Genomic DNA, 12246 nt, shown 5'->3' on the forward strand with positions numbered 1-12246 from the left:
GAAGGAAGGAAGGAAGGAAGGAAGGAAGGAAGGAAGGAAGGAAGGAAGGAAGGAAGGAAGGAAGGAAGGAAGGAAGGAAGGAAGGAAGGATTTATGTGTAGTACACCACCAAAAGTTCCTCAAGCAGATAATGGCATCTGGCTAACTTTGTTTGCAGAGTCAGTCCTAATAAATATCTGGATGGGGGACCACCAGAATATCCCAGGGCTGGAGTCTAGACTATACTCTATTTATCTGGGAAGAGAGCCTTTGAACACATTAGGTATTAATTCTGAGTAAACTTTCCCAGGGCTGTACAAATAAAAACAAGCAAAATATTTAAAAGGAGTTGACCAATAAGGAGCTAAGTTCACACAGAACAATTAATTGTACAGATCAGTGGTTCTCAACTGGTGTGCCATGGCACACAGGTGTGCCATGCGCTTGTTTCTAGTCTGCCAGGAGATTTTTCTTCCATTTTTTTTGGTATTAAATATATCCTATATAATCCGTAAATTCAATACAGTGCAGATATTTTAAAAAATTGTGTGACTTCCCTCAAACCATGTTTTACACATTTAAAAAAATGTATAGACGATTAAGAATTTTTCAGTGTGCCACTGAGAACAACAGCTATATTCAACACTGTGCGCGGATTCAAAAAGGTTGAGAAACGCTGGTGTAGACAACTGGACAAAAGCAGAAGCTGAGTTCGGACACAACGGAGTTGTGGTTGACCCATACAAACACAGTTCTGATTTCAGCTTAGGCTGCTGTTTGATCTAGCTCTGGGAGCCTTCCTTCCTTCCTTCCTTCCTTCCTTCCTTCCTTCCTTCCTTCCTTCCTTCCTTCCTTCCTTCCTTCCTTCCTTCCTTCCTTCCTTCCTTCCTTCCTTCCTTCCTTCCTTCCTTCCTTCCTTCCTTCCTTCCTTCCTTCCTTCCTCTTAAAATATTTAAAACAATAAAATCACATGTTTTAAAGCATTAAAAAGCATAACCTGCAGGAGAGCACCATTCATTTCCTAGAAATATAACCATTTAACAGGCTCTCCACCAACATCACCGGATCCCCAGGCTAGAGGACAAAGCCATGTCTTCAGGCTCTTTAGCTTTAGCTGATAACCCAGGATGCCCACTGGCAAATGGACTGGTTGGAATAAAGAAAGAAAGAAAAAGATGAGGGGAAAAAATATTCTAGTAAAGGGTAGCCTTTGGGCTGCAAAGCAACCAGATGGTCAAGAGATGGCAGCAGGGAGACCCTAACCTTTCCATCCTTTGCTGCCATCTAGCGGTCGTCCGCAGTTTGCAGTCCAGGTCTGGCAGCTCCAGCTTAAGTACTGTATAGCCGGTGGCGCCCACTTAAAAGATGGCCGGCTTGGCCTCCTGGAAACAGAAGCGCCTGCGATTTGTAAAACGCGATTTGGCCGCTCCAGCTCACCGTAGCCCAATCGGTGCCGCCACAGCTTCTTCCCCATCCTCTTCCAAGATGGTGGTACCTAGGTTACTCGGCAACCGGAGGGTTTGGGAAGGCTCGACGGCCTCCTTCTTCCTCCTGCAGCTCCTTCTTTCGGCGGTCGGGGCGAAGGAAGAGACCATCACGGCCGACTTCGATGTCAGACCCGGCGGGATGGTTCACTCGGATTCGAAAAGCCTGGTGAGATTGAGCGAGCCAGGGCAGAGCAATAGGTGGCGCCTGCTGATTGGCTGGGTTGAGTCTTGCGCCCGAAAGGATTAGCTTCTGATTGGCCGAAGGAAGGGGCGGGTCTTTTCTTAAATCTGTGATTGGCCGCCGGGAGTCGAGGGCTCTTCGAGGCGGAGGAGACGAAGCACTTGGCATGCCCCGGCCAGGCTTCCGTAGAAAGTGGCCAAGTGCAGAACTTTGGTTCTTGCTGGGGACCCTAGACTTACCCCGGGGTAAGTGGGTGGTAGAGCCCCTGCCACGGCCTTGCCCCGCCGATGAGATGGGAGCACTTGCCACTGGCTTCATTTATTCTGTGCCCTTTGGACTCTTAATTTTGGGTATTTATGTTGCTGCCCCTTTAAACTCCTTTCCATATAATTCCAACATTTTTATTATATTTCCTTTTTTATTGTATGTTAATACCTTTATATGTGGGTAAGTTTGACGTGCATCGCACTTCCTCCTTTCTTTTAACGCTTATTGCTAATGTCCTTTATGTAAAGTAAAGTAAAGTAAAAACATTTTTAAAAGTGAAGGATCTCAACTCCCAGGGATTACATGGGCACCTCAGTGCTGTTTCCTTTGCAACCGTGTAGTCATGGTTTGCTGTTGCTTGCTTCCTGGGTAATTTTTAAAAGTGCCCATTCTTGCTTGCCACCCTGGGATCTCCTTGTGGTCTCCAGTCCCAGTGTTTGCCAGCCCTTCCCCAGCTTGGCTCTCCAGTACAGGCAAATGAAGTGCGGTTGCTCAAAGAAATTGTTTCTGTTCTCGCAAAGACACTGTGGGGAAATCCTAAACTGAAAGAGAGGAAAAGAGCGAATGAGCCAGCTTCCTTAAGCTCTGCTAAAATGGGTTGGATAGTTAATAGATGCAGCATCTCGTGCGGATCAGGCTATTTTCCTAAGACACAATATAGATTGTTTGCTTGGGCATCGATTATTAGGTGAACGCAGAATCATACAACTCAGATTTAGTAGGCTGTCTGAATTCAGCTTCGAAGTAACTCTATCAACACCTTATTTGAAGATGGTGCCACTGAATTCAGAAGAATAAGAGCTCCATGGTTGCAGACTGACTCGCATTCTTTGTTCTGAATATTTCTGAGAGTCTCTTCAGTTTAAAAAAACTAAAGGGACATGGTGTGTCTGGGAATTGCAGTCCAACATGGGGGACGGATTATTATTAGTAGGAATGCTATTTATTAAATTTGTATGCCATCAATATCCATTACACTCAGGGTGGCTTACAGCAATATACTGAACTGGGAGACAGCTAGTTTCATTCATTCATTCATTCATTCATTCATTCATTCATTCATTCATTCATTCTGCCAGATGTATAACGATTCCAGCAACTTTCAGCAGCCCAATAAAAACATACAACCAGTAAAAATGTTCAAGGTGAGCATAATTAAAATACACATTACAAACAATCTAGAAGGAAACCAACACAGGGATAGAAAAAAAATAACACAAAATACACGACAAAAGTAGAACTTAATAGTTAAACTGAAGCTGAAAACAACAATTAACTAGTCACTGGTGTCAGAAAACGACAGACACGGGTTCGGTTGTCCAGTAGACAGAAGTTTTTATTGGGCACGTTTGCAAAGGTGGGTCCCTCCCGCAGCAATGGAGGAACCCCGAAGCAAGGTCTGACAGGTTTTTATACCCCCTATCTGTCCTCCCCCTCCTACGAGGGCTTGGCTCACAATCTCACCTTTTTTACCGCCCCGGAGCGCCGCTAATTAACCGCAAAACCGCAGACATTCCACTTTCCGAATCCAATCAGCGCAATACACATTCCAATCCCCACTTGACCCGACAGCCGCCCCCTGCCGTTTCTCTTCACTCTGGAGCGAACGTGCCTCTTGCCTGCAGTCTTTCCTCCCTCCTGCCGCCCCTCTCCACTCTGGTGCGAGTGTGCCTTCTGCCCATCCTCCCTCCTGCCGCCCCCCCAAGGCTGCCCCATGGTGCACAGCGCTCTCCCCTAGCAAACATGGTTCGTTTGAGGCCCTCACTTCTCCCTGCCTTCTCACACTGGTCAACGATTCCTGACTTCTGGGTAAAGACAAATCAGGAGCTGCTAAATTGGAACAACAGTACTTTCTAGTTTATTTTGCCTCTCAGCTGTGGGAAGAAAGCCCAAGTCTTTGGCCAGGGTGAGTGAAGCCCCCTTTGGACTGTGTTTCTTTGTTTTCAATCCCATCCATTTTTTTTTTGTATCCTTGCCATTTTTAGTCATCCTTATGGTCTATCACTGTATTTTTCCCCCCTTGTTTTTAATGTTTTTATTTGTAGCCACCCAGAGTCATGGGGAGTTGGGCACCGTATAAATTTAAATAATAACCCTAATCCTAATGTGGAGGAGGGGTGAGGATAGTGCTTCACACAGGCTGATTTTTGACTATCTGCTGTTGAGCCAGGTTGACAGGAGGGCCTAAGTAATCTGTGCTGATCTCAGAAATTAAAGGGTTGGCCTTGGTTTGTATCAGATGGGAGACCACCAGGAAGTCCTCGGGCTGCAGGAGAGGCTGGTAGGGGAACAGTAATAAACCACAGCAAACCATTCCTGCATTGTTGCAAAAATAAGACTTACCATATTTGGGCTGCAAAAAATCTGGGCAGGAAAAAGATACAAAGCCCCTCGTGTTTCTATGCCACCAACGGCTGTCCAGATTTTTACAGGCCAGGATAGTAGCTTTAGCCTAGAAAACAGCACAGACACATCGATGGCAGCCCCTTGAATCAGGAATCAAAGTGATCTGATCTAGGTAGGGATACTTATGGCCCATAGGTGAGTTGAGGGGAACTTGTACAGGGCAGTTCTTGGAGGGGGGCAAGGTTTAAAAAAATAACACCATAAACTTCTTGGAAGCAGTGTTGGATGGCTGCTGAGGCTGGGGCCAACCCAGCTGAGGGGGAAGCCAGACCTAGGGTTGCGCAAAAGGAAGTAGCAGACCAAACTTTATTCATTTTTCACGCTTTTCGGTCATTCCAGCGGTATGCCTCCAAGCGGGCATGTAGCTTTGAACTTAAAACGCAGTCTACAAAACTGTCACATCTTCAGCCTTCAGCCTCATTTTGAGCAACACCATAACAGTCCAGGGTCACAGTCTGCGCTCGTTTCTAGATCAGGAAGCTGTCTTTACAGTCATTCGCGCCTTGTTCACCTCTCATCTAGATTACTGCAGGGTGCTCTACGTGGAGTGGCCCTTGAGACAACGGGAAAGCTGCAGCTGGTCCAGGGTGCAACAGTGTGAGAAGTTACACTTTGGTACACCAATATAACACCTCTACTTCGCAAGCTGCACTGGTTGCTGGGGGCTTCTGAGTGCAGTTCAAGGTGGCGGTTGTCACCTGTAAAGCCCTTCATGGTTGTTTGCAGATTACCTCTGCCCATCCAATACAGGTGGGCGTTCTCCAGGTCCTGTTGCTCAAGCAGTGTCATCTGGCAGGGCCAGGAGACCTGCCTTCTCTGTGGCCACACCTGCCCTATGGAAGAGCATTCCCCCAAGATCCAGACGGGCCCAACCTGGCCTGCCTTGTTTGAATCACCTCTGGTGGTTGTTGTTCAGTCGTTAAGTCGTCTCTGACTCTTCGTGGCCCCATGAGCCACATCGCGCCAGGCCTTCCTGTCCTTCACTGCCTTCCTGAGTTTGCTCAGTTTCATGCTCATTGCTTCAGTGATGCTCTCTAACCATCTCATCCTCTGCCGTCCTCTTCTCCTTTTGCCTTCCATCTTTCCCAGCATCAGGGTCTTTTCCAAAGAGATCTCTCTTCGCATTAGGTGACCAAAGTATCTGAGCTTGAGCTTCAGTATCAACACCTCTGGTACAATATATTTGAATATGTTGTATGTTGTTGGTTATTTGTTTGTAATTGTTTGTGCCGTCCTGAGTCATGCCTCACATGAGCATCCATATAAATTGAATAAAAAAATAAATGGGGCAAGTGAATCCTTTTTGGGGTAAACAGTCGTATAGGTAACCAGGCTTCAAGCCATGCTAAACTTTGAAAATGTTCAAAGAACCTTCAGTGGCACCTGGAAACTCACAGGCAATCGGTGTCCCCCACAATATTGGCATTATGTGGTTATTCCATTACATGTTGGCAGGCACATTCTTCACTATCTGCATTCCCAGTTGGTCTTCAAGGACAGTCCCAGGGAGAGCGCATTATAGTAGTCCAACCACAGGGTAACATGGGTATGAGTGACTATCTGTTTCCGTTAGTTGATTCTATTTCCAATCTCTTCCCCGCCAAAACGGAACTATAATTTATCATGTTTTTGTTGGTGTTGTTTCATAATCAAAGACTGTTTCATCGGAGAAATACAACTTAAGCTGGGTTTGTGCAACATTTGTCATCAGGTCCAGTCAGTTAAGGACCAGATGGACCGAGCCAAGATTAGTTAGTTTTTTAATTTAGTTTTATTTTGTTTTGTGGTTCATGTTCTGCAGATATTGGGGGTATTGTTAATTTCTGATTCGATGTGTTCAATGACTTCATAACATGAATTCATTCAGTAATCAGGCATGTAGAGCAGGTCCAGCCTTTGTGTTTTCAAGGCCATGATCTTTTTTCCCCTCTTGTTCTCTTTATTTTCTACAGGGAGATTATACCTGCACTTTTACCTACGCTGCTCAGGGTGGGACCAACGAGGTAAGTATTTTTAATCCTCAGATCCATTCTGCTTGCTGGACAGGCCTCTGAATTCTGCAAAACTGAACTCTCGTACAGCATGCCAGCATATCAGAGGGGAGATCTCAGCACTAGAACATGGATAAGTGGTGGTGGTGGTGGAGTTTAGTGAGGAAAGAAAACATCTTGACTGGGAATCATAAAAATGCAGGTTATCTAAGGGACCGCCTCTCCCCTATGACCTCAACCCGTCCCACCCGATCACACAGAGAGGGCATGCTTCGGACCCCCTCAGTGAAGGAACTTCGACTGGCGGGGTCCAGAAGGTAGCCCCGCCCTTTGGATCATCCTGCCCCCGGAGGTGCGATTGGCCCCCTCACTCCTGGCCTTCCGTAAGGCTTTGAAGACCTGATTCTGCCACCTGGCCTGGGGTGGGGTGGGAATACCTCAAGCATGGGGATGGCTAGCCGCATAGAGGCCTTCTGCCTCCAGCCTCAGATTTTTCATCCTCTTGGACTCTCCTTCTCCTTTTTAGTAATGCTTTTAATTAATGGTTTATGTATTTATAGATATGTATGTTTTTAATGTTTGTTGTGAATCGCCCAGAGTTCCCCTATTGGGGGGAGATGGGCGGTTGAAAAATTTAATAAATAAATAAAAATAAATAAAAATAAATATTCAGCTGTAATTTGTGTGTGCTGGATGGGTGGTGGATGGACTACTGCAAAGGCTGTGGTTGAACTTTCAGCTGGATTCTTCTTGGTGTGCATTCATGCAGCGACCTGCTTTCCCAACATGCTGGGTTTGTGTGTTGCTCTTGGCAAAGGGAGCCCAAGGCTGTTCGCTTACCAGTAGGCAGACAGGCGGAAGCGTTTATAGATTTATTGACATTACCCGTTCTCTCTCTTTTCCAGCAATGGCAAATGAGTATCGGTGTCAGCGAAGACAACTTGCTCTTTTCGTGTTCGATCTGGAGGTACGGTATAAATCGTTTTCTTCTGTTAATGCCAGGAAGTGGGGTGTGTGGAAAAAAAAGGCAGCGTCGACGCTCCTCTTTCAGGGCCCCTCATTCCATTCCTCTGCCCCATTTGGTTTTCTGAACTCGCCCAGAACAACACGTCGGCATCCCGTGGTCACCGACCATCTTGGCTTCCCAGTTGACTGTTCTAAGATCCTCACCTGATGAAAGGAAGGTTATTTGAATTAGCTTTTTGGCATAGTTCTGCAGTCTTCAGGGCTCCGTGAAGCTGGTTGATGTCTCCCTTTGAGGAGGCCAGTCGAAACAATATCGTCAAAGGGAGATGCTCACAAGCTCTGTGTTCATCTCCCCAAGGTTAAAGCTGATAAGCTCAGGGTTATTATGAACAAACTCACTCTTAGTATCAAGAAGCTCTGTGTTGATAAGCTCACTGTTGGTACCTTCAGTGCTCACACCTGAAACAGAAGGAACAAGGTTATTATTGAAATGGGTATTCGCCTTTCTGTTTCAATAAGCACACGAGGCAGTTTATACTGATTAAAGAACAATGAGATCAGAGCGATCAAAATTAAAATCATGTGTCCAAATAAAGCTTGCTGGGAGAGAGGTGCTTTTATCAGCCACCTTAAGACTGGGTGAGTGAGGGCCATGGGTGTTTTCCTAGGCAAGGGCCCACAGCGAAGAAGGTCCCGGCCCATGTACATTTGCAGCTGTTGGAGATTTTTCAAGCATAGCCCCCCATCTTTCTGTGTGTGTGTTTGAGAGATCTTTTCCATCCTACCCTGGCCTCTGATGGGAGACAGCTCTTCCATTTCACAAACATTAACCTAGTGTTTCTCAACCTTGGCAACTTGAAGATGGGTTGACTGGCTGGGGAATTCTGGGAGTTGAAGTCCACCCATCTTCAAGTTGCCAAGGTTGAGAAACACTGCATTAACCACTTGTGTTTCTTCTTCCCTCCCTGCTTCCATCCTACCCACCCTCCGATTCCAGAAGCCTTTTTTCTGCTTTGGATCCACACCTCTAACAGGACATTGTGGGGTTGAAATCATCTCTTCCAGTCTCAATATCCCAGATGTCACTTTTTTTCCCCCTGTCTTTAAGGCCCCAAGGGAAATCCTACCTTTTCTTCACCCAGTTTAAAGCTGAAGTGAAAGGAGCAAAGATCCAGTACGCCATGGCCTATGTGAGTCCCATCGGAAGCTTTGCTGGGGTGAGGTGGGCTGGGGTGGTGGGAAGAACAGGCCTGCTAAATATAAAATGTTATTAAAAGATTTCTGTTTGGCCCAATGACACACTGTTCTGTTTCAGATATCCAGCCTAACCAAGTGTAGGTGGGAATAATAATACAGGTAGTTCTCACTTAACAACCGTTTGTTTAGTGACCATTACATGGAAGTTACAACGGTGCTGAACAAAGGGACTTACAACCGGTCCTCACACTTACAACCGTCGCCACATCCTCGTGGTCATGTCATCGCCATCCGTGCGCTTGGTAACCAGCTCACACATGATGGTTGCAGCGTCCTGGGGTCACGTGATCACCATTTGCGACCTTCCCAGCCGGCTTCCGGCAAGCAAAATCAGTGGAGAACCACGTGATTCACTTAACAACTGTGTGATTCGCTTAACGGCTGTGGTGATTCACTTAATGACTGCTGCAAAAAAGGTCGTAAAATCAGGCACAACTCACTTAACAACCACCCCGCTTAACGAGGAAATTTTTCGGTCGGTATTGTGGTGGTGAAGTGAAGACTACCTGTAATAACAATGATATAGTACGATACGTGCCTACCAAAAGGTACAGTTAAGATGCAATATAGCACAAAGATTGATATTCACATCCAGATATTTCAGATCTTCACCCTTTGAAACTTGGAACACTTGGGCAGTGTCCATACTAAGGACACCCGCAGAGGTGGGGATCAGAAAGAATAAGATGGCAGCCTTGACTGTGTGGTCACCATTTTGATTTTTTTTGGATTCCCCCCTACATCACCGAGCCAGTTGTGGCTTCCTCAACAAGCGTGGCTAACCGTAATTTAACACGGTGCCCGGAACCCAGTGTTTGTGTGCTGGTTTGAATTAAGGGGTTTCTTTCCCCCAGTGACTTCCTTGGTTCATTTACTGCAGTGTTGTCCAAACTTGGCCACTTTAAGATGAGTGGACTTCAACTCCCAGAATTCCCCAGCCAGCATGATTTACTGGAACATTCTTTGCCCGTGTTATATTTTCTACTGACCACTAGGAGGCACCAGACCACCAGCTTCGTCCTTACATTGGGACCGGTCAGGCGTAGGTCGCCTCCAATTATACCTACGTGTACCTTCACCTGATGAGTCCCAGTATAAGGAAGAAACTGGTTCTGTAGGGCCTTCAAGTGGTCAACAGCAAATAGAACCTACCAAAAAAAGCTGTCAACCCTCCTTGAGGCTTCTGCTGTGGGGCCCAGACAAAACTCCCTATAAACTCTCTCGCTTGAGAGTGTAAATAATGAGAAAATAGGAAGGTGTATCTCAACAGCACCTATTCATTGCTTTGCCCTTGGTTACAACGCCTGGGCTACTCTTGGTTCATCGCTGTCCTTCCCCGTGGTTTCATTACAGTGGAGTTTATTTCTCCTTTTCGAACATCCCATCTGATACTTTTAAGTGTGCTTCATGTTTTCTTTCCTTCGTTGACACCCCCCCACACACACCTTCAACCACAGTGTTGTTTTCAGCCACATCTGCTTGGCTCCCCCCCTACCTCGCCGCCTCTAGAGGATTCCCCTGGGTGCACCGTGGTCTCCTCGGGGTTCGATCCCACGGTCAGGGCAGCCATCTTGACTTTTCTGAACTTGCTTCAGACACCCTGGGCCCCCTTCCCCTTTGTCCCAGTGACTGACCATCAAAATAGTGGGTGGAGTTGAACCCTTTGGAGTCTTGTCCCTGGCTGACGGGTTTGTGTCTTTCAGTCTAAGGCTGGTGTCGGAGAACAGAAGGACATCCCGTTAAAAGAGGAAGAATTCTTTACCACGGAAAGGACAGGTGAGTTGTACAAAGGATGCTGGGGTGCTGCAGGTGGACAGTGCAGTGCAGAGAGAATCTGTGTTCTTCTCTGGGTGGATTGCCAGCGAACCACTTTCTTTTCTGACGAACCTGTGGCAGGGCTGTGACATGCAAAATCTTTGGTCAAAGAACAAGACAAATTCCATCCTTGAGCGGAGGCATTTTTAATCCTAGTTTGGAGCCATCTGTGGCTTGAGCGCCAAGTGACATCACCCATCTTTCCCCAGCTGGGTGCCCCGCAGCGCTCCTGGAATGAGAGTTCTCTTAACTCCGAGGCAGCATGTGGTTGGAGGGTGCAGGATTTGAGCAGGGTGATAGAAACAGTAGTGTGGATAATGGTCCCCCTCGCCTGAAAGATTGGAGGAAGGTCATGGATGTCCACAGGGGATGGGAGAGGCAAGGGACACATGTTCTCATGTTCTCATGCAGCGAGGCAAATTCCATAACTGTATCATGTAGGGATGGTGATGTGTGATGTCATTGCAGCTTTTAAAGGATGCCTGTGGGTTTTAGAGCTTTTCTTGCTTGGAATTCTTCAACCTGAGACAGAGTTGCCTCCTGCTTCTTGAGAAGGTTTTAGCTCTTCAGTAGGAGGTTGGGGGAGAAGGCCTGTCCAGTCCCTGACCGATTCTGCGATTTTAAATGACTCTTACACACTCTTAACATTTCTTTGGATTCTTGAAATGCCCAGAGAAGTTTCAATTCAGTTACTACATAGACACGTTCACGGTGGTGAGTTAGAGGTATTAGGTTATCAAAGCAGATTTCTTTCTTTTTTTTTAACGATAATTTTTCTCTGTTGGCAAGACAGACACTGGTTTGATTTTCCAATTCAACAGGAGTAGGTTCAAGGGAAAAACGTGCTGAGGGTTTCCGAGAAAATCTTCCCCCCTTCATCTCCAATTGTTGGCTCCTGCTTGTTGGTCTTGAGAGCCAACCTGGCCAGGGGGCCCTGCCACCTTGAGTTTCACCTTTCTGCCATCTTCTTCCTCTTCCAGTGGCTCACCGGGAGGGCAAGTTCCACTCAGAACTCTCCAAGGTGCTGATTGTAGCCGAAAAGTCCCACGACGAGCTGTGAGCAGCGACCATCTTGGCTTTTGCAGAAGAAAGGCAGTGGAACCTCAGGTTGCTCTTGGTGGGAACTCTTCTTTCTTGGATCCTGAACTCCATCTAAGCAGGCCTTTAGAAGAATAATTTGGGGGGAGAAACAGAAGCCACACACATGGCCCCTTGACACCTGAACTCAAGAGGTCCTTCAACTGCATTCTTCCATGGCATTGGTGGTGAACATGAAACATGTTATAAGGAGGCCTGGGAAATGAATCGGGGACCCTGTTTCTGCATTTCAGATCTGGTGCTGCAAGAACAGATTTCCAAGGATCTGGTGGCATCTGCTGGGACAAGGATTTAGCTGAAAGATTTGCAGAAAGTTGATTCCTTTGCAGCTGTTGGTGTGTGCGCGTGTATAATCTCCTCCAGAAAGTTTCTTCCCCCCAACCCCTTCCCCATATATTGGCGGAATGGTCACAAAATATCACCCTGAGGAAAAGGAGCAATACTATGAATAAAAGCAAATTTATATCTTCAGAACACGTTGGTTTCTGCCTGTCTTTACTCCTTGCTTCCCTTATAAAAAGAGAAGATTTGAAGGGATGTCCCAGGGAAGAGGGAATGGATTTATTCTCCAGAGCTCTTGAGGCAAGAGCAAGAGGCAGTGGGTGGAAGCTTCACAGAGGGAGATCCAACCTTGAAATCAGGACAGATTTCCTGATTGTGGGAGCTCAAGCAGTGGAACAGTCTGCCTCCTGGAGTCATGGGCGCCTTATCACTGGACGTTTTCAAGCCAAAGTTGGAAAGCTATTTGCCTGGGATGGTCTGAGGACTCCTGCCTTGGGCAGGGGGCTAGACTAGATGA

The 12246-nt window shown here is 46.7% G+C and overlaps 2 protein-coding genes across 3 annotated transcripts in view; one reads left to right on the forward strand and one right to left on the reverse strand.

Moving 5' to 3' along the window:
- The window catches only part of LOC103048941 (cathepsin L2-like), a 48401-nt gene extending 46894 nt beyond the window's left edge, over positions 1-1507 (reverse strand). The window contains exon 1 of the mRNA XM_088149315.1: positions 1417-1507. The gene's annotated coding sequence lies outside the window, so the exon portion shown is untranslated. The remainder of the gene's footprint in view (positions 1-1416) is intronic.
- On the forward strand, positions 1465-11869 carry MYDGF (myeloid derived growth factor). Of its 2 annotated transcripts, none has more exons than XM_088149318.1 (6): positions 1465-1632; positions 6273-6323; positions 7217-7278; positions 8386-8494; positions 10238-10310; positions 11330-11869. In XM_088149318.1, exons 1-6 carry the CDS (start codon positions 1465-1467, stop codon positions 11407-11409), a joined length of 543 nt encoding a protein of 180 aa, XP_088005444.1. In that variant the 3' UTR covers positions 11410-11869. The 2 variants fall into 2 exon arrangements, with proteins under 2 accessions (XP_088005444.1, XP_007439816.3); XM_007439754.3 differs by having other exon boundaries at positions 8386-8467.
- Positions 11870-12246: the final 377 nt, after the last annotated feature.

This window comes from Python bivittatus, unplaced genomic scaffold, assembly GCF_059951505.1.
Source record: "Python bivittatus isolate LINGU-HERP-01145 unplaced genomic scaffold, Pbiv_v1 ctg000580_np1212, whole genome shotgun sequence".
In the NCBI taxonomy this organism is placed as follows: Eukaryota; Metazoa; Chordata; class Lepidosauria; order Squamata; family Pythonidae; genus Python; species Python bivittatus.

Coding starts and splice junctions, on each gene's coding strand:
- MYDGF (XM_088149318.1), top strand. CDS start 1,465: ATGGTGGTACCTAGGTTACTCGGCAACCGGAGGGTTTGGGAAGGCTCG. Junction 1,633..6,272: donor ACTCGGATTCGAAAAGCCTG/GTGAGATTGAGC, acceptor TATTTTCTACAG/GGAGATTATACCTGCACTTT. Junction 6,324..7,216: donor CTCAGGGTGGGACCAACGAG/GTAAGTATTTTT, acceptor TCTCTTTTCCAG/CAATGGCAAATGAGTATCGG.